The sequence below is a fragment of the Argiope bruennichi genome, chromosome 5, assembly GCF_947563725.1.
Source record: "Argiope bruennichi chromosome 5, qqArgBrue1.1, whole genome shotgun sequence".
Taxonomy (NCBI): domain Eukaryota; kingdom Metazoa; phylum Arthropoda; class Arachnida; order Araneae; family Araneidae; genus Argiope; species Argiope bruennichi.
The window spans coordinates 43,477,668-43,500,889 of record NC_079155.1 but is presented as its reverse complement, the minus strand read 5'-3'; the positions used below and the strand labels follow the sequence as shown (position 1 = coordinate 43,500,889).

The following is a 23,222-nucleotide window of genomic DNA, read 5'->3' as shown; positions in this document are numbered from 1 at the left end:
GATTTACTTTTGTTAAATATTGCCGCATTGAAAAGAGGCAATTGTCTCTCCATGGCCTAATGGTCATAGCATTGATCTCATAATCAAGAGGTTGTAAGTTCGAATCCCGCTAGAGACAATGCGATTCACAGTTTTTGTAAATTTTTAATTCCTTGATTTTATGTTTTCCTTTATTTCATGTTCCAGAAGATTCCGGACATTTCTTTAGTTTACCAGACAAGTGTTCTGGACTTTTCTTACTGTCTCCAGAAAAGTATTCTGGAACTTTCCCTGCTAGTATAAAAGCAGAAGATTTGTCAGTCACTGTGTTCTCTACAGTTCAGGGCACATTCGAAGTCAAGTCATCATGCTGCTAGGAAGGAGATAGCCCGGCTACGCCGGGCGGGTGCTCCATAATCGCTCAAATCCCGCTCCAGTCACTGTGTTCTCAGTTCAGAGTTGAGTTAATAAATTGGTTTAGCTCTACTTCTTGTGTGTGTCATTGCATTCCACACAACAGTATCTACATGACAATATGATATAATTCCTTAAAGTGTTTGACTTGATTAATATTTGGGGTAAATAGCTGATTGCCGTAGGCGAATGTGGCTAATAAATGTTCAGTGTCATGATTTCAAATTTTTGACTAATTAACCTGTTGGTTTGTTTTAATCTGAAACCAATTTTATCAGTTGTACTGTCATGTTAATAAAAATATTGTAACGAATTTGTAATATTGTAATAATAATTTGTAATATATAATATATATATATTTGTGATATTGTGCAATAAGTCTCTGAACCAGGATGATAGTTTTATAGATAGCTCTAGTAGATGCTGAATGGATACAAATTAATGACCTTCTGTCTTGGCTACAAAATTGGTGAAAATTTGGCGACAAATTTGAAGGAACCAGAAAATTCGAGAATTATGACTATGCCAATATCAAGATTCGAATGTTTTAGAAGCTTCTTTGCCCGGTGATGGAAATTATAAAAAGCCGAGAGACACAGCTGAGCAGTCAGAAGTCAATCGCGTGTAGGAAAAATTGATTGAGTTGAGCATAAGCGAATAGTAAAGCTGAATCTCTAGCTAGTTCTCAGCGCTTTGTGCTGCTTTGATAGTTTATTAGCAATTTCCTGCTGTTTACTACAAGTGCTATTCATATGTAAGCTTCCTTTTGTATTTTACAACTGTGTATTCGTTTAGAATAAAGCGTCATTATCTTTAACTCAATTTGATGAAATTTTCACTGACAACCTGCAGACGAATTTCGTAATATTATATATATATATATATATATATAGTAACCAATCTAAAGTAAGAAATATTTTGAAAACGAAACGAAATAGTTTCGGAATCGCAACTAAAAATTATAAAGGAACAGGAAAAACATCATAGTATTTAGAGAGCGCAAATGCTGCTACTTCTAAAACACAGATGAATTGAGACAAAAGTAATAAAATCAAGTTAATAGGAAAATCAAATTACACCAAATAAAAATTAAATAAACATAATACTTATGATCAACTTAACATTAATAAACTTAATACTTATGATTTCGAAAATGTATATACCAGAATTTCCCAGAATTACTGTAATATCAACTTTTTGATTAAACAAGGTATGGTTTGGAATTAATCCTTTATCTAAAATAAAAATAGAACTTTCCTTGCATATTAGATCACTCAATAGATGGCGCTGGGACCCTATAATTGTTTTTTACCTTAAACAAGTTAGCTTGGAGGTGTTAAAAAGCGGGAATCACAATCGATAGTTTAAAATTTCTTTGCCTGTTGCTGGTATGTACTTTCCTTTTTGTTTGCATTACTGGTTTGAGTGTTATTATATGGCATTTTTGTTATTGTATTTTTGCTTATTAGTGGATATTTTCTTCTAATTTATTGTTTTGTATTTTCCTTTCTGTTAAAATGGTATATCTCTTGGGTCTAATTTCAGGGGATTTTCGGGTCACGAGGAATTATTATTAGACTGTCTAGTCTGCATTCCTTCAGAGAAAAAAATCCCTTTTTTTAATCCCTGCCTGAGGGTGACCCTTGAAAAAGTCTTCAGGCCGGATTTTTTTTTATTTGGTTTAATTTGATTTTCCTATTAACTTGATTTTATTACTTTTATATATATATATATATATATATATATATATATATATATATATATATATCCTGTTCAAATTCCACCTTTTTTATTTAATTAATCCTACACGAGCTCTGTAAAACTGCTTTAATCAGCAAGTTCCCACGCTCCGAGTGAATTGATGAAAATCCTTAATGCATTGTAACATTCTTTTAAAGATATTTAAATTCCCTTACCTAAATTGACACGTGTAAAAAAAGTCCCTGTCAGAATCTCATAGTATAAAATCACTGAGGAAAAAAATTTCGGTCTTTTTTGCTCTTTTGTCGCGCTGTGAATTGACGTATTTCTTACCCCTTATTTTTATGCATAAATTATGCCTCCCGGGAGGGAATAAATCGATGTTTAAAATATTAAAAAGTTTCCTCTCCCTATTCCGACGCGATTGCTTAAAAAATATACTTACATTTAATCAGCAGGCAGGATAGTTACTTGTGTTAAAATTTCGGATTGTTAAAGAATTAAATCCGCGGGAGTGGCAATTCAACGTTGCTGTGGGTTTCCGTGGCTCGCCAAGGATTCATTAGACTTGGCTCGGCTGCTGGCTTCGTCTCGTCTCGATGGACATGCTGCTCGTGCCCGAGGCTTAAGTTCTTAGCCGTCTACGGATCCGAACCACATCACCGATGAAGTACTTTCTTCCATCCGGAGCTCAAGTGCCCAGTTCTCTGATTGTATGCCCTTTGCTTTGCCTTTCTTTCTTTCGCCACAGAATATCCCCGAACTTGGAATCTCTAGGATTCCCTGTCGGTTGAAAGGATATACGTGGGAGTATTTATTAAGATAAAAGAAATACACATAAAAAGACATAAAATATCAACATACACATAAAAAGACATAAAACATCATCAATACACATAAAAAGTAACTATATACAATATTATAATGATGAAGGAGGTGTTCGATGGGGAGTATGAGTAGATGAAATCTATTGAAGGTAATATATTTCGTAGAAGAGATTGGTTGAGAAATGAAACGAAAATTTATACTAGGCTTGGGTCTGGAGAAATCAATTCCTCGTTCTCTTGTAGGAACCGCACAAGATTTCTAATTTTAACCTTGGACATCTTGTTTCTCATAACGTTGGTCCACCAGATATTTTCTAGGTCGTGGATGGGTTTTTTGAGATGAAAAGATGTAGTGAGAGGGCAACTAGTGGCATAATGAAGGGGATCGCCTACTTCGCCGCAACCACATTGATCAGATCCTTTAATATGGAATCTTTTGAAATATGAAGGGAAAGGGCCATGGCCAGTTGCAAAGATAATGTCAAGCCTATTCCAAAATGATGGGTTAAAGGACACTTTCGAGATGATTTGATGGATGTTTCTGCCAGTTGAACCATTGTCCCATTCTTCTTGACATCGCTGTAGGCTCAATTCATTTACAATACTTTTCAGATGGCTTCTAGGAGCTGGGTATTGAACGGGCGTACCTGCAGAAACGGCCTGTTTGGCTAGGGAATCTGCAACCTCGTTTCCGTTGTGTCCCACATGTGCTTTAACCCCTCCTAACTTAATAGAAGGTTGGGGGAGCAGAATGGCTTGAATTTCCTGAACAATTGGGCTTGAGGTGGAAGATGAGCTGATCGCTTTTAAGCTGGACTCGCTATCACTCCATATTTTAGCGTTCTGATCGTATTTGCTAGCCCATTTACATGCTTCCTTCCTGCCTTCAATCCTTGTGTGTGCACCTCATCATACCTTAAAGAAGTTTGATTCACTCTCAAGAATCTTGCCTGTGCCAAGCGACACATCCAGATATTGATATTTGTGTTCTTTTCTCATCATAATAATAACAATCACCTTCCTCTATGCTAAAGTTTAAACGTGTTGCTCTACATTCCAGTGCTCACAATTTTACGTTCCTGTGATTCATCAAGAAGTGATTAAAAGTGTTAAAAAATTTCTATCACAAATTCTTGACTTAACAAATGAAAGATTATAAGTAAATTTACCAATATTATTTTCATTCCTTACAGAAATTCAAGATTTATATTATGCATTTTTTTATTTTTATTTCGAATTGCACATTTAAAATATATTACAATTGCAAAATATCTTTTTATAGTACTATTTAAAACATTGTGAATTTTTACATTTTTTTCCCTTCTAATCTGTTATATAAAGTTTACGCGCAGGCAACCTGGCATAGGGGTAGAGTGTCTCCCACGTGATCTGGGTGCCCTGGTCAGGAATGGTTTTTCTTCTTCTGTATTCTATCTGTGAGGTGTGTGAATGTGCCCTCCTGTAAAAAGGGGTTGTGCAAGAGAATGCGACGCATGAAGTAACTAAGTTGTACTCTTGGCCCTAGACGGCGCTACAGAAAAAAACAAGAGACGCTCACTCGGCTTAAATTGCTGACAGATAACTGTCGGTGGGGTTGTAAAGAGCCATAAGTCACAACAAAATTTATGCACAATATTAAAATGTGTTGCATTTTTTTGAATTCTATTATAATCAAGAAAAATGATTTACCCAAATAAATTAGATTTATCTAATCTCAAGGTTAAGTTAAAACTAAATAAATAAATAAAAGTAATAACACATATTAATCAGAAAAATTTGTAAATACCTCAGAGAAAAATTTTCTACGCCTCTGATTGTAATTAAAACAATCCTCGGTTATCTATTGTGTCAGAATACTTTCAGTATACTGAAAAGTATACTTCAGTATACTTACTGTATAGTTCAGAATACATTTTAGTATGTATACAAACCTGGCAGATGAAGAAAAATAATAATCCAAGATTCTAATACTTCTTAATGACATTTGACAATCAGAATAAGGTAGTAAATACCACAGGGGGAATTTCTTTATACCTCTGACTGTAATTAAGCTATCTTCTGTTATCACTTGTGTCAAAATACTCCCAAGTTTCCAAATACAAATGTTTTTTTTAATTACCCAAATATTTTTATACTATTTATTTAATAACAGATGTGTATATTAAGAGTATTTTGAATCGTGTGTTTATTACATTCATTTACAAGTGTTTTATATGAAATCTTTGAATCTTGCCTTTATCGCCATTTCCAAATGATTTATATAAAATTTTTGAAATTTATGTTTATTAGTTTCAGTTCCAAGTGTTTTATATGAAATCTTTCAATCTTACAATTATCATTTTCATTTACAAGTTTTTATTTGAAATTTTTGGATATTTTGTTTTTTATTTACAATCCAAATCTATATATATATAAATGAATGTGTGTCTGTCTGTCTGTACTCGATAGATTCAAAAACCATGCATCCAATCGCCGTGAAAATTTGGGAAATTATTAGGTATATCCCTAGGAAGGTTTTTGAAATTTTTTTTAAAAATCAGAGTTGGGGTTCTTTAATTATTAATTAAAAACTAACTTTCCAACCAAAAAAATCTTTTAATTTCTCCACCGCCAAATGAGTAAAGCTTCTGTTTTTTTCCCCACTCTAAAGAGGATAGACTTAAGAAATTTTCGGCAGAATATTTCAAAGGATTTTGTTTATTTTCTTAAGGTTTGATGCATTTAAATTTAAACATTGTTAATTAATCGATCTTTCAGATTCATTCTGAAGTACTTTTGAATTAAAATAAAACAGAATAAAGGAAATTAAACATTTCTAATCTCCATAGCGTTACCCCAACTGGCGTAAGAAATTCACGCATTTGCGTTACCATAATTGGCGTTGAAAATTCACGCATGCGCATTGTGTTCTGTTTGTTGACAACGGATACGGACTTGGTTTTGAAGGTTTAATATGTTTTCGACAGATTATTTCAAACTGTTTATGTTTTTAGTGTTATTTTTTTGTTTTGTTTATTTTTTAGTGTTTGATGCATTTGAAACTAAACACTGTTAATTAATCGATCTCTTCATGATGAATCTGAGAAAATTTTGTTGAAAATTTCTTGAGATATTATATAAATTAAGAAAAATATTCTTTAGGACTCATAAGGTTTAAATACTCAGCGACTCTGTTTTCAGTACTCATATTTAAAAAAAATGTTTCGTTTCAGTTAAAAAAAATATTATTATATTTATTGCAGTTTAATCATTTCCACTTTAATTTAAAGCATAAATTCTACGGGAGCTAATAGAAAATTAGAGAGATGCATATTACGTTATGGCTGAAGGCCTTTATAGTATTATGAGTGAATTATATGACTATAAAAATTTGAAGTTTTAAAATATTTTAATGAAGAAGCAATTAAAATGGAAGTTCTATAAAATATTTAATTATTAAAATTTTAACGTGCATTAAGATTGGCGAACCGCCTGGTCGCCAAAGGCGGCTAGTACTTTATATAAAATCATTATATTGAATATTTCATTGAGATGAAATCGTAATTATATTGCTATTTTATTTAATAATTTAATATTTTATTACTAATTTAGCAATTTTGTTGAGTCAAATTTCCTAATATTTAAGAATAATATAGGCATGCATACCATAGACTGTCATCACCAAATGAAGTTCATCAGCTGACCTTCGACAGAAAATGGCTAGTATACATCTGCGCAAAATATCATTTAATTTATTAATATATTGTTATTATTGTTAAATATTTAGGTCTAATTAAAATTTTTAAAAATATTATTTATCTTTTTATATTTCTAATATTCTTGTTGGAAAGTGATTCCTGCATTAATATAAAGGTAAAAGAAATTTAGGTATCACTTTTAATACGCTTTTAAATGTTAACCTCTTACATGGATACCATTGGGTACTGGATCAAAGGGCCCTGACGCCTTGCGGTGAGGGGGAAATTGTAACGATATCTCTTAATCTAATTTAAATTTAATTAATTTCCTACTTTTTTTTATCTCAATTTAACCCATGTTAACTTCATTCTAAAATGGTCTCTTTATTTTCTGATCCAATTCCACCTTTTTTATTTAATTAATTCTACACGAGCTCTGTAAAGATGCTTTAATCAGCAAATTCTCACGCTCCGAGTGAATTGATGAAAAACTTTAATGTTTTGTAACATTCTATTAAAGATACTTAAATTTCCTTACCGAAATCAACACGTGTCAAAGCAATCCTCATCAGTCTTTCTCAAGTGATGAAAGCTTTTTTTCATCACTTTTATTAACAGGAGATATTAAATGGGTTTTTTTATACGAGAATATATCTTCTCAGATACTACTCATGCGAAGAATTCATAAAAGCTGTTTTCAAAATGTTTTATTTCCGTTAATTGCCTTTTTGCTGTTCAAGGACAATATTAGATTTTCAGAACTGAACTAAAAAAATTGCAATTTTGTGTTGAAAAGCAGAATAATAAGGAAAAGTCTCACATATCATTTTTTAAAAATTTAGATCAAATGAAGTTTTTTTCTGAAATAAAACCACCAAGAAAATTATGATGCTTTTTTTTAAAGGAAAATCATGATATTTTTTTAAAGCTTTTTTTAGGAAAATTAAGATGTTTTTTTAAGCAGTTGCTTTTGGCGACCAGCTTGTTCATCGAGAATATTTGTTGTATTTAATGCCAATTCAATCTTTTATGCATACTCATAGCTGTGCGATCATGATTCTCTAGATAAAATATTTTTAGTGTTTAATTTGAGACAGAAAAAAAAAACCCAGGTAATTTAAGTAATCTTACACATTTTTTTTTTATTTCGCATGAAATATTGTATATGAAAAGTCCTAATGGAATCGAGTATTATTATAACAGTAGTATAGTTAAAAATGTTTTGAGTAATCTATTTTCTGATTGCATGTTACTTTTGGGATGTTATAATTTCATTCTTTCATTCTTCTAAATTTGCAAATAGATTTTTTTTCCCTTCATCTTTCAATAATGGAGAAATGTTGCGTTATTAAATACTTGATGAAACCATAAAAACGATTTAAATTTCATTTCAATAATGAAATGTATTACTGAAAATAATGCACGAAATATTTTTAAAAATTTGTCAACGGTTAGAAAAAAATTACATAACAACTAAATTATCATTCAAGCGAATTTTTTTAATTTATTAAAATTCCTATTAAATTTTTCTTAAAAATTCCTCAGGAGGGTGTAAACTGGCCCATAAAACGCCAACACATTCACAGATGCATACACATTCAGGTATGCACGTTTAATTTTGTCAATACTTAATGTGAAAATATTGAATTTTATTTTTCAATTCGAAGCATTAAAGTCATAATTTAATTTGTAAATGGAGTTTTTAAAAGTTAACCAGTCCATTATTTTAGTAAAGTACTTATTTCTTGGAAATTCTAAATTTGTTGTCATTTTTTTTTATTGCTTTTCAAAGAAGTAAGGATATTATTACATATGACATATGCCGAAATCATCGGTTTGAATGATTTCACGTGTATATTTTTGCATGAGAAATTATATAGACACAAAAATCATATAGGTGACGGACATCTACATCTCTTTCTAAAAGAAATTTTGAAATGTATTTTTTAAGAATTCAAAAATATTTTTAGTTGCAGCTGGTATTTAATGTTTCGTTTTAAAAAGGGTTCAAACCTTATATTAATAGCTCTTGTTTTTGATAAAAAAATAAATATTAAGAAATTTTGTGGTTTAAAAAAAAAGGTGAAAATATTAATTTCACCGTAAGAATCCTTTTTATTTCTTCTATTCGGCTTTAATTTCTTCTTTTAAGAATCATTCTTTTATCGTACACGTATGAGTAAACGTTACAAATGAAACTGTTTGATTCAATGATTTGTTCAGATAATATTCACTGCAAGCAGAAATTATATATTAAAAGGAATAATCCACACAATAGCTAATCCGTGGGGGGGGGGGGAGTTGCTTCACGGCTGCAATTTGCCTCCTAGTTTTTTTTTTTTTTTTTTTTTGCTTTGTTAAATCGCCCACTTTTTTTTTTTGTTTGTTTGTTTTTTTGTTCTTAAACAAGCGTTCTGGGTTGTATTTTTTTCCTTTTTCGTAATCATTTCACTCATATTTTCAGCGTTAAGTTGATCGGAAACATTTTTTCATTTGTCATTTCATATTGCTTTTTTGAAATTATCGAAATTATTGTATTGTCCATTATAATTCTTATTTGCAGGTAAATAAAGTATGTTAAGTTAAATTTTTATCATTTGCATAAACCCTGAAGTATGATATTCGATAATTTTGGCAGCCATGAATGTTTTACCAAATTTCTTAATTTCATTTAATATTATTGAAAACGCGCACGGCTACACATTATATTGGATTTGATATGGATATTACTGGACACAATAACATTTTTAAAATACCATGATATGAGAAATATTTAGTCAAGCAGTTAAAGAAATTGTAACCCTTTTAAAAGACTGCATTTAAAGATGAATTACTACACCCAAGTATCAAAAGAAACTGCGTAACAAATTCAATTCAATTAAAAAAAATGCGTAACCAAAAAAAAAAAAAAAAAACAGTGAAAATGCTGGAAGAAAGTGAACTTTAATATTGACGAAGTAACGCGAGTGGTAGTTGTGATTAAGCAGAAAGTAGACCGAATATTTCAATGGAAAAAAGAGACATAGTTATAAAATGTATTTAAATTATTTTCGAAAAATTGTTTAAAATTAATGAAATAGTACTACATAAATAAAACTTTCACTACTAAAAAGTTAATTTCTTAAATTTTAAGAAAAAGGAAAAAAATAATTTTTTTGAGCAATGATTTGTTCAGAAATTATAGCAGAAAAATGCAAAAACTTAAAACCCCTGTTTTCACCCCTTTTAGAAGATTGTAAATTTTTTTTAATAAACAGTAAATTCTTCTTAGTGTATACCAAAAGTGTATTCACATATACCAAATTACGTACGAATCCGTCTAGGAGTGCAGAATTATATGTTACAAATACACAAACAAGCTTAACTTTATAAATTTATAGTTTTTACGGTACACATGCGCTGCTTCGGCACCGTTTTTCTCTTTTTAGTGATAAAACAGCTTTATGAATTCACCTCGTTGCTTCGCTTAAATGTCATCTTGCTGGCAAATTCACGCACCTGATTGAAGAAGCAATCTTCTCACACGGATTATTAAAGGTTTTCCAGGAGCTATGCTTTGTTCATGGCTTTTCTTTGATGAATGTTTCTACTTTTAAACTTTGTGAATTGCAGAAAGTGCCTCAGTGGGGATCCTTTCTGTGTTGTCATTGGTCCTTCAGAAAGTTTTCTGAAAATGAAATGCTCACGGACGCATCCTTCCAAAACCATTTATTATTTTTCAACGCACAGATCAATTTCTACAAGAAAAAAAAAGGGGGTGTTGCCATTTGAAAATTTCGTAATTTTTTACACTATATCAATAAGCATGAGAGCTCTATTGTTTTAAATCGTCAAAATCTCGAGCTCATACCTTCAAATAACATTATCTACACTTCATTTCGATTGGTTGAGCGGATAGGCCACTAGAATTTTCTACATAGAAGTTTTTAAATAACCACTCTGTATATATGTGAGATAAAAATAATTTGATAAAGCTGGCGTGAAAGTATTTTAACGGTTTTTATTCTTCATAACTAAAAAGAAATAAGTTTTCAGTTTTTGTCAATCTCCAAGCCATGACGAGAGCAGAGTAATGGATCGAATAGGTAACCAGAAAACAGGGAAAGGAACCGTGAGAAAATATTTAGACCTCATATAGTTTCAGAAAAGAATTTAGAGACTCAGCGTTTTGATTCGTGAGAAAATAAATAATCCCGCACAACATAGAAGTTGAAGTAGCAGTGAAATCGGAGTTTGAATGATTAGAATTGTTGCAAAGCTGGAATGTTGCTTCCCAGCACGAATAGTTTCATCGTAGGAAAGACTGTTTTACGGTGAATCCTGTTGAATGCTGATCGGGTGCCACGTCAGTGATCTCAGAGCTTGGCAACGAATCTGGCGACTTTGGCGACAAAATAGATATTACTAGAAACTGGGAAAATTTTAGCAATTGAGCCAATAGAAATCGAGATACTCCTGATTGGTCCAGAAACTTCTCGGCTCGCCTCCCGGGAACTATAAAAGGCCGGCAGTCTCAAGCCGAAATGAATCGTAGTCGCAGTCGTAGACAAATAACGAGTCGTCGAGAGGATAACGAAACAACGGAGGAATAGTCCAGCGTTGTCTGGAGCTCAAGCGAGTGCTGAACTGTTGATGCCGAGTCCGGGCGTTTATTATAGAAGCAGCGCCGTGTCGTGTGTAGAACAACCAATCGTGTAGTAGTGAGTCGGCAATTAGATACAGTTAAAGCGAGGAGACAGTGGACAATGGGGTCAATTCATGTGACGTAAAAGTCACATGTCATGACCTATTCGCGCATGGCATTTAAGTTTCATCCGCACCGCTTTCGTCGATTAGTCTGCCATTAACGTTCTCCGCCGAGTATGAAGCGGATTTTTTTGTTTACATTTGAAGTTATAATTTTTGAGTCATTTTCTTTCCTCTTATTATGTGTTAAGAGAAGAAATACTGTTGTGCTGATGGATGCATGCTTTGATGCGAAACACAAGAATGACTGTCATGATAAAATGTTTTCTTATTTTCCTTTAAACAATCCTGACTTGGGTTGATAGCTTTGGTATAGATTTTTTCAAGCCTTCGAAGTCGGTGATATGCTCCGATCATTTTGAAGAATTCATTCAGTGTGTGCCCATTTATTAAATATAGCTGTTCCAGTAATTTGGTAGAAAAACTATTCGAAGAAAAAGAAATCGGTAAGCGATTTGCCATCAAAAACAATCAAACAAAAACATGAGTGCATTTCTAATTTACTTTATTCACATTTGATGAAATTTCTGATAATTTTGAATATGCTTAGAAGGTTTTAAAATGTTTACATGAATATTACATTGCATTTTTCTACAAAATTTTATCTAAATTTAATTAATGTAAGTAAACAAATTCCTGTTGCAAAAATAACAACTGCTATAATGCTAAACTTAGGTGGAAGTGAATAAATTTCTTAAAGATTTATTTAGTAAGTAAATCCTTTACTAACTACTAAAAATCCAATTTTCTTATTGACTGTTATAATATATATATATAATTGATGTATTTTATTAAAAGTGCTCTTAATTTGATAAATTGAATGCTATATATAAGAAATATATATATATATTTAAGTTTTGAAAACACATGTCATTTAGTTAAGTATATAAATGCAAGAGAATTGATTACTAAGCAAAATTATATGAATTATGATTTCAGTGGAATGTACTCTGCTTCTTTCCAGACTATTATTTTTTCTGAAATAATCGACAGAATCAGCAATTTGCAAAATGAGCTACAAGAACTTCAGGATTCTGTAAGAAAGAAAGAGATTCATTCCAGAAAATATTGGACTCTTTTTTTTTTCTTTTTCTATTTCTTTAACATATCAATCTTGAATTATAAAATTCTGTAAAAGCATAAAAGTGTTTCTTTCAACTACTCTTTATATCCTATTTTAATTCTCTCTCTTTATATATATATATATTTATCATGACCTTATTTTTGTTTATTAAATTTACTGTATTATATGTTTTTGTTTTATTTTATGATATTCATTCAATGTAATTTTTATCAATGTAACTTTAGCATTAAAAAAATTCATAAATGTTCTGCTTTAAAAGTATATTGTTCAACATAATGATTTTATTGGTGATAAAAAAAAATGTTGTTTAGTATCTAGGATGTTTCTGTTGAATAAAACTGATTTCATTATTTACATTGACATTCTTGTAATACTGTGTTTATATTATTTCTAAGTGTCTAGAAAAATAGATGTTGATAAATAGTAAATAGTTTTTTTGAATTAGTGAGTGCATTAAAACATCCATTTGATCCTATTTTTCCAAATAATTATCATATATATTTTATCTATATATTTTTTGTAATGTGTAAATAAAAATTATGAAAATTTGATTCAGTTTGTTTTCCTTTAATGATTTCTACAAATTAAAATGAAATAACTGATTCATTAAGTTGCATAGATTTAAAAAAAGGTATGTATGCCTTTTATATTTTATAATTTGAAATTGTAAACATAATTTATTCAATATATACTAATTTGAGTTTCATGTTCTTTCCTCTGAGCAAACATAAAACATCAAAGTCTCAATATTAATAAAAATAATTACATAAAAAAAATGTAATAATTTTATTAGTAAGCTTTAAAATATTAACTTATCTAAGAGTAATGATTATTTTTTAAAAGAACTATATTCATAAGATTCAACGTTCAATAATATTTAAATAATATGTAAAAACGAACATATGTAATTTTTCAAAAACACTGCCATAGCCGTTTGTCAAAATGTATCCTTTGGATAAAAAAGGAAGGGATATGGAAAGGAAAGAATAAAGTGGCACCAAACGAATTAAAAAGCGATGGTAATTAATTATGCAAAAACAATAATTCCATTGAAAATACTAATTAAAATTTTAATATAAAAAATAAAATTATATAACTACGAAAATTTGGATTAAATAATTCAAAATAATATCTTCTTTTTAAAAAATCAGAAGTTTTTCATAATTGATCGGCTAGCGTAATATTTACAAAACGATGGTTTCATCAACGTTATCGACAGACATCATGACATGCGCAGAACGATTGAAAATTGAACAGAAGCGGTTTGTTTGGTACATGACACGTGACAGTGAATTGACCCCATTTAAGCCCTTTGGAGAGACCGTAGAGCGAAGCTCTGAAGATTCCCTCTCCTGCTGAATTCTGTCTAGCCGCTTTGTGTGCTGTGGTCGATTACTACTTGTGGGCTACTGTTTGCTACTATGTGCTGTCTTGTGTTCGTTTTCAGCTGTGTATTTGTCGTCTTTGTATTAGTGTTTTCGTGTTAAATAAATGTCGTCGTTGTTTTCTATTAAAGGACTGTTTATTTCTACATAGACCATCAAATCTGAGAAAAGCCCCCGCGACGGAAGAGTAAATCCATAACAGAATACTATTTTCAGAACATAATTAATTTGAAATTGTGTTCGTGCGTGCATGTACGTGCTCGTGTGTATGTGTGCGGGCTTTAGTTTATCAAATTTTGGTAGGATAAGAGGTCATAAAAGTTCTAGGTTGGTTGGTTGGTTTGTGCGGTTTATTGGCGCAAGAGCCATGTTTGGCCATGCTGCGCCAAGCAAATGGTAAGAAAAAAGGTCAACAATAAAACCAAACACATTAAAAAATATAAAAGTGAAAGGGATCAGCATGAAAATGCAGGAAATTACTGTGCAATTATGTTAATGATTTAAATAAAATACTGATGTGATGAAAGTGTTACAATGAAGCAAAGTAAAAGGTGGAACATGAACAAAAGTCAAAATTACTAAATACAAGAATAAAAGCCAATGATTTTTAGAAACTTGAAAATATTTGGGTGGTGTGTTTCACCCACCAGGTCCTGTAATTTAACAGAAGACGAGTAGAAAATATTACGACGATGAACATTAAAATTGGGACATTCGATTAAGATATGTTTAATACTAAAAGCAATATTACAAGTGGTACACATTGGCACCCTTTCACCGACGATGAGGTGACGATGAGTATAGCGAGTATGTCCTATACGGAGGCGAGTCAATTTAACATCATTCTCTCGTATAGTTAAAACAGGCCACAAACCAATCGTGGGTTTTATTAAATGTAGTTTGTTCTGGATCTGCAGATACCATGATTTTTGCCAAGTTTTAAAGAGTTGATAAATAAATAACTTTTTGACGTCACAATATGGGAGGGCCAGAGACAGAGATGTTGATGCAGATTTAGCTGCAACATCAGCTTTTTCATTGCCCGAAATACCCACGTGACTCGGAACCCAGCAGAGAAGAATATTAAAGCCCCTGCTTTTTAGTATCCGCAGGTTAAACAAAATTTCAAAAGCAACTGGATGCATATGTTTGCGGAAATGAGAAAGTGTTTCCAAAGCACTCATACTGTCAGTATATATGATAACACTACGCTGAGTAGAGAGTGAAATTTCCTGTAGTGCGTGAGATATTGCTATCAACTCAGCAGTAAAAACAGAACAAACGTTGTTTAGACGATAGCTGAATGTATCAGATGGAGTTACAATGGCATAAAAGTTCTAGATTATTGCTTATTGAGTGAAAAACTGTTATACATATTAGCGGAAAATATTTCATTGCATATTTCGTACATAGGATTGAACAGATATAAAAACCATTTCTTGTTATATTAATAGAATCTAATAAAACACAAAGTACTTCAATGAACTACATTTAAATTAACAAGAGATGGAATTTCTTATTTTTTGAAAAATATTTTAGCTCCGAATCAAATTTTACTCTCAGAAATTTGTCTTCACTGCCTCCTCTGAAAGAGGAAATTGAAATTATTTGGAAACAACAAAAATCGTTACAATTTTATTTAAATAATTATTTGCTTTCAAAAAATTTACGACTTTAAACAATCAAATAATTCTTTTTTAAATTTTTAGATAATAAAAAATAATTTTATTAAGGATGAATATTTTAAAACATTCATTCATAAAAATGTAAAAATATCAAGCAAATTTTTGAAATCTCTTTGCCAGGTTAAAATATTTTTTTATTGGTTTTATTTATTTTAGTCGTTGCCAAGTCAACAATCAGTTTGCAGGTACTTCCACCAGTGATATAACAAAAACTTTACATAAGAGGCTATAGTAAATACTATGCTCAATTTTTACTTATTTGTAATAATTTATAAATTTTTTAAACTTTTTTCATTTTTCTTCTTTATTTAATGGCTTGTATAGTTTAAACAATTCACATGTTTTACTTTTTCGAATACGGGTGCATACACAGCAATAATATAATTATCGATAAAAAAAAATCGTACTAGAGATTTTGACAAATTATCAGGTTTCAAACCTCCTTGAGTTCGAAAACACATTTTTAAAAATTTTGTCTCTTTTTTCTATAAGCACAATAATTCAAAAATGCTTTGAGCTAGTGCAATGAAATGCGGTATGTAGTCTTTATATGAAATTTGTAAATTTCTATCAAAATTTAGATGAAATCCAATCAGAGAAAAAAAGTGTCTGTGTTGCTATTCGAATAATGTAAAGAGCCAGATGAATCAAATTTTATACACAGTTTTATCATCTATCTATATCGAATATGAGTCAAAACCGTCATTGGATTGACCTACTGTCGGTCTGTAATTTCCTATGTAAATCTAGTATTTCAAAAATGAAAGAACAAAACAAACTTGTTAAACTGTTTTAGTATTTAAAAATGCAGATTTTTCTCAAATTTTGAATTAAATCTATAGAAGTGTTGTCTATGTGTCGGTAAGTTTTGTGATGAAAGCTTATAAGCCAGTTAACAGCTACGCTACACGAGCAATTGTTTTTGTATTGTGGCCATGTTATTGGGCTACAACTACAAGGTCCCAGGTTCTATCCTCGCTCATCACAATACGCCACACTGGTGACCTCGGACGATGAACCTTCAACCTTCGTACAGCTGTTGTGACGCCATCTACCCACAGCAAAACCAAAGCCGTCAGATTCGCTTGACGCATCAAACCAAAAGTCGTCAGACTCGCTTGACGCAGCAACAGCATCAGCAACCACTCACCCACACAAGCTCGCCTTAACGCTTGGCGCTACTCAAATGGGTACAGACGCATTGGAATCAACAGCTAATACATCACCACTCAACAGCCATATTGTTCGTCTCACCTCCGACTCACTGGAGGGAGAGTCTGTGATGAAAGCTTATAAGCCAGTCAACAGCTACGCTTCACGAGCAATTGCTTTTGTATTGTGGCCATGTTACTAGCCTGTGAACTACAAGGTCCCAGGTTCTATCCTCGCTCATACCAATCCTCCACAGTGTATTCGAATACATGTAAAAGAGATAGCTTAAAAATGCAACGACTTAAATGAATGAAACTGATAAATGATGATATAGACAGGTATCAGTTCTTGTTAAATTTTAGTTGATGTCAATCGAAAAAGAAGACACTCAAAATGCATATTCACTTTTCTTTACTGTACTAAGAAGCATTAAAATCTGATGCACGGGCTCTGGAATTGAAAAATCTCAGTGTTCACGGTGTTCATGGCTTTGTTCAAACTCCATAGTTTTTTGCAGGCTAGGGTTAATACCTTTATCTGAGAGCATAAAAGAAAGCTTCAATGAGACCATTCCTGTTGGTATCTTTTTTCTTTTTCTTTCTCTTTCTAGAATAGAAATATATAAAAAAAAAAGATAGTGGCATCTCCTAAAAATTTGAACTCGTGATTTTGAGGCCTGTCTGTGACTAGAGATGCATAATCCACGATTTTTTGAATAACAAATAATATTGCTATTGTTATTTCTAAATATGCGTTCCAAATATCTGTTATTTCAATCATATTATTAATTAAAAATTATTACTTAATATTAAATAAAAATTTTATTAATTGTAATTGATATTTAATTTACTAATTTAATTAACGTGTGATTGAATTAATTTATCTGTTTCGGCTTACTTCTTAAATTTTATATTTTTTCTCAAAACTATTTATTTAATTTATTTATTAGAGTGAACCATTTTCTGGAAAAGATGAGTTAAAAATATATGTCATTTCTTTAAAATGTTTACTTTAGTCCTATATTCTACCAATAGATGGCGCCAGCAGTAAACAGAGTACATGTAATCAAAGTCAATCATGTCACGAGTATCTGTATGGGGTTTTTACTCCCGGTAGTAAGTCTATTGGCACGCTGCCAAAAGTGACGGAGTTGTCCTACCGAGGTTATAAAACGAAATCGCAGTTTGTTATCGTTATCATAACGTGTTAATCATTCTGTCACTGAGTGTGCCGATTCATTAGTATTCGTTCTTTGTTTCAAGAGGAAAGAAGGATTAACGATTGTCAGCGAGTGATTCACTTTGAAGAAAACTCTTACAGGCCTTATTTTTATTTATTTTCTTATTTAATCTCTTTAAGAAAATTTGTTATAATTTTTTTCGTTTATTTAAAACTGTTGTTTTTAAGATAGTACTAATTAGGGTTAATAGTAAACGAGGAGTTTGATTAGTGTTATTTGATATTTTGTTTTTTCATGTAATAAGTGTAGCTAAATTTAATTGCATAGCCTTAAATATTTATTTCTCATTGATTGTTTGTCATATTTTTCTGTTTAATTATAGTGTTAATTAGGGTTAAATAGTGAGAGGAATTTTACTAGTGCTTTTGTCATTTTATTTATTGTCATTCATAAATTTTTTTGAGTACATTGTATAGAAATGTTTTTTAGTGACTAGTTATTTATTGTCTTACAGTAGAAAGTGTATCATTCATGTGGTAGCTAGTAGAATTTGGAAATATCTCAGTATTGTATTGACTTTGCTCTATTTGATCTTGGATTAGCTTATCTGTGTGCATATTATTCAGATATTTATTGTTATTAGTCATTTGTTATAAGGAAATCAGTTTAGAATATATAACTGTGTCACAATGAATATTCTTTGATTGGAGATTCGATGTTTAAACGCTTGGAAGCGCATTTATCTGAGGATTTGGATGTTATTTTTTACCGAGGAACAACCATTGAGAGGTTAACCAGTAGAATTTCTAAAATAAAGAAACACTATGATTGGAATTTAGGGCATGTGGGCACCAATAACATATCAGTTGATAGTGTAGAAATAATACTTCAAAAGTATAGGTCACTGGCTAATGAGATTTTACGAGTCAATCCAAAGGCAAGAATTATTTTCTCCAGTATCATTCCTAGAGATTTTAATTACTTTGAAAACGATTACTGGAAAACTGTTGAATGTATAAAAATCTTAAACCATAAGATTGAAGCTGTAAATAAAGCATTAGAAAAGTTGTGCCATAATGAAGATGCTTTTATCTTTTGCAGTTCTAACAAGCCATCCTGGTCTGGTTTCCTGGGAAAAGATGGTTTACATCCTAATAAAAGTGGTGATCTTTGCTTGGCCAATTATTTCTGTAGGTTTTTAAAGAAATGCATTTCTTCAGATAATGCATCTCGAAAGGTATGTATGAATATTATTGTTTATATGCAATTTATAATAATATATATTTTTTAAGTACTTATGAAAGTTGGAAAAATATTTGTATTTATTTTGACTTTTGTTTAACTTTTGTAGAGGAAAAATTGCCAGTTGATCACCTCGGGATATATTTTGGATTCTTTGGAGTTTCCTCCATTGCCTTCCTGTGATCAGCCTTCATTTTTATCATCAGGGCCACAGCATTCTGGTTCTGCTGTGCCTTGTAGCAAGGTACCAACTTTTGTTGACCCAGTTCCTTCATATGTTTCTTTTCCATCAGCTTCTCAAAAGGTATGTGTATATATATATATATATATATATATATATATATATATATATATATATATATATATATATATATATATAAATGCATCTGTTATCTGATTATTTATAATTTATATTGATATTTTTAATGTCCAGAGTTGTTTTAAAAGATCTGTTATTCATTTTTCTTATATAATTTTTACAGGATCAAAAATGCCAATCAATTGCTCCTAAATTCATTTTGGATTCTACTGAGTTTCCTGCATTGTCTTCCTCAAGGCAATCTTCATTTTTATCATCTTGGTCTAAACATCCTGCTTCTTGGCCTTTGGCACGGCCATCTGTTTCAGCTTGTGCAGTCTCAACCGCTTCTTGCTCTCTTCCACCCTCTCCGCCTGTGCCGCCTACTCTCTCCGCCTGTGCCTCCTACTGGTCATGTTCAATTTCTTGTACCTATTGTTTCTTATATGCCTATGGTTCAGTTCTTGCCATTCCATTCTGTTGCCGTGTCCTATCCTCCATTTTATGTACCTGTTGTTCCACCATTTCTACCTGCTGCTGTTTCCTCTCTTCCAACATGCAGTCAGTCAGTTGTTGCATGCACTCTGCCAACCCACTCTGAACCAGAACCTGCTCGCACATCCCCAGTCCACTCTGAACCAGAACCTGCTCGCACATCCCCAGTCCACTCCGAACCAGAACCTGCTCGCACATCCCCAGTCCACTCCGAACCAGAACCTGCTCGCACATCCCCAGTCCACTCTGAACCAGAACCTGCTCGCACATCCCCAGTCCACTCTGAACCAGAACCTGCTCGCACATCCCCAGTCCACTCTGAACCAGAACCTGCTCGCACATCTCCAGTCCACTCTGAACCAGAACCTGCTCGCACATCTCCAGTCCACTCTGAACCAGGAGCTCCTCGCATTTCCCCAGCCCAGTGTCGGCCAGCATGTGCTTCTAACAAACTTGGAAAGGCAAGAATTACTAAGATAAGTAAAAATATTTTTTCAAAATGTGACAAAAATATCTATGAAAATGTTATTTGCAGTATTCCTACAACAAATAAATTTGCAGTGTTACTAGATGATTGTAAAGAAGAAAATAGGACAGATATAGTTTTGGCTCTAAATTTAAAAAAAATAAATATCACTGGAGGAGGTGCTCAAAATTTCTCATATTCAAAGACTTGTGATTATTGTGGGAAAACTTACATGTCCAAGTCATTATTTTCAAAACATTTAAGAAAATATAAATGTGTAGAACGTGTTAAGAGTACTTATCCTAAAAAATGTGAGGTATGCTTAAAATTTTATTCCTCGAGATCCTCTTTTGCAAATCATTTAAAATGCTGTAAACCAAAGATTTGTGATGTTTTACCAAAAAGCAATTGTAATAATTTATTGGAGGCTAGTGTTAGCTCTCAAGCAGAAATTGTAAAAAAGCCCAAATTATGTTTAGTGCCAGTCAAAACAACTTTAGATAATCAGCATTTAACTGATAAATGTGAAAATTCTCCCAGTTGTGTCTAGAGTGTGGTAGATTTTATAGTGGTAATGAATATTTTAATGAACACACAAAAAGATGTACTGGTGACAAGAAGCATGAATTGTATTTTTGTACAGAATGTGATAAAGCTTATGTTAGTGTATGGAATTTAAATAAGCATCTTAATGTTGTGCATGACATTAAAAACATCAAAACTTATTCTTTTAATTCTATTTCAAGTTTTAAAATTTGGTTAGAATCTGAAACTATTGGTACTCATACTTATTTTAAAAAATCAACTGGGAAAAAAATATGCGGTGAGAAAACATTCTATTATTATTCTTGTCAATTTTTTCATCTGTCATATCAATCAAGGATTAATTCAAGGGCAGAGCGAAATGGTAAACGTAAAAATAAAAAGGGGGTAATTCCTTTCAATATAAGTTGTCCTGTTAAGATCTGTGTATGTGAACAAAAGAATTTGATATTGGTTACATATTATTCTATTCATAACCATCAAGTCAGTTACGAGAACACTAAATATCACCCCCTTAAAGAAAGATCACGTGATTTAATTAAATCTTACTTATTACTTTCCTTTCCCATTTCAAAAATTGTAAGTTTATTACGTGGCGATGTAGGATGTCGAGATAATAGAAATTTTTTTCCTACAAAGGAAGCCTTCATATCTCGTAAAACTATACAGAATTATTTAAGGTGCTTACGCAATTCAATTCAGCCAGCCAATGATGCTATGTCTGTTTCTTGTATAGTAGAGGAATTAAGGAAAGCCATACAATCCTATTTTAATTTTTAAATTGCAGAAGTCGAAAACAATTTGGGGCCCTACACATTTAGATAATTTGCAAAACTATGAAAGTTCTTTTCCATTAGGTTTACAGACTAAAGCACAAAAAGATATGTTAGTTAAGCATTCAGATAAAATTCTTTGTATTGATGCAACTCAAGGCATAAATTTTTATGACTTTTATCTTTCTCTGCATGTTTAGGATGAGTATGGTCAAGGTTATCCAGTTGCACATTTTATCACTAATGATTTAGATTACCATACCTTAATTGCTTTATTTTCAAGTTTAGATTGTCGAATTCCTGACCTGAATGTAAATACGGTAATGACTGATGATGATGGTTATTCCTTTAAAGCATTTAATTCTGTATTTGGTCCAAATATAAAGCATCTACTATGCCAATGGCACGTTTTTCGCGCTTGGAAAAGGCAGTTATCTTCAAAAATATGTGATAAGTTTCTCCGTCAAAAAATGTTAGACGAGTTATTAAAAATAATGAAAGAAGTGTCTGAAATAAATTTTGAAAATAAACTTTTAATGTTTATCGACAGCAATTCAAATGAATGTTAAAATTTTATTGATTATTTTGTTAGAAATTATTCTGGGAGAAAAGAATTATGGGCAACCTGTTTTAGACAATTTCCACATGGCAATACTAATACTAACAATTATTACGAATCTTTTCACAATCAGTTAAAAACAATATATCTTGAGCGTAAGTATAATAGGCGAATAGATGATCTTGTTTCAACTCTTTTGGAAATGGAAAGGGATCGATTTTTAAAATATTCTTGTATTGTTATTAATAATATTCCTACTCATTCCAAGTTCACTAAAACTGTTAAAGAGAAACATGACAGGGCTGTAAAGATTCAGAATACAGATGTCATTGAATATGACAATCATTGGGAGGTTAAATCTCAATCTGTAAAAGGAAAGATATATGTAGTAAGAAAAATTGCAGATGCTTGTATTTTATTGGATCATTGCAGCTTTAAATGTACAAATATTAATTGTGTGGCATTGTGCAGTCATTTGTATCATTGCTCTTGTGAAGACTGCAGCAATTTGTGCAAGCACGTACATAAAATTCATTTAATGTCTGCCAAACCTAATATGTACACAACTGATGATTTTTATAAATTTGATGAAGAAAATAGTATTACAATTAATTCTGATATTTTGAGTGAAAAATTAAATCCCAACATGTTATCTACTAATGAGAAGTACAGATCGAAGGAGGCAGAGTGAAAAAAGTTATGTTCGGAAATATTAGAATTAATAGAAATTCCACAGATTAAAAAAATCATGTTAAATAATGTAGTTAGTTGTTTGAATAATTTAGTAGCTGGTATGCGTGGGGTTTTGAATCTTAAAAATAATCTGGCTTCTGTTACACCTAAATTATATGTTGCACCTAATCAAAAAATTAATCCACAGATTAAGTTTTTTAAAACTTCTCATAGAAAAAAAAAAAAGGAACTGTTCGGCCCGTGAAAATTGCAATAAGAAGCAAAAATTAAATGAAGCACTTCTTGATGAACCTAATAATCTTTCTGAGCAAGAGGCAGATTTA

The 23,222-nt window shown here is 31.4% G+C and overlaps 1 protein-coding gene across 1 annotated transcript; it reads left to right on the top strand.

Annotated features, from left to right (window-relative positions):
* Nucleotides 1–17,851: 17,851 nt before the first annotated feature.
* On the top strand, nucleotides 17,852–22,687 carry LOC129968157 (uncharacterized). Its single transcript, XM_056081977.1, has 3 exons — nucleotides 17,852–19,067; nucleotides 19,182–19,376; nucleotides 19,555–22,687. Exons 2-3 carry the CDS (start codon nucleotides 19,348–19,350, stop codon nucleotides 20,879–20,881), a joined length of 1,356 nt encoding a protein of 451 aa, XP_055937952.1. The 5' UTR covers nucleotides 17,852–19,067; nucleotides 19,182–19,347; the 3' UTR covers nucleotides 20,882–22,687.
* Nucleotides 22,688–23,222: the final 535 nt, after the last annotated feature.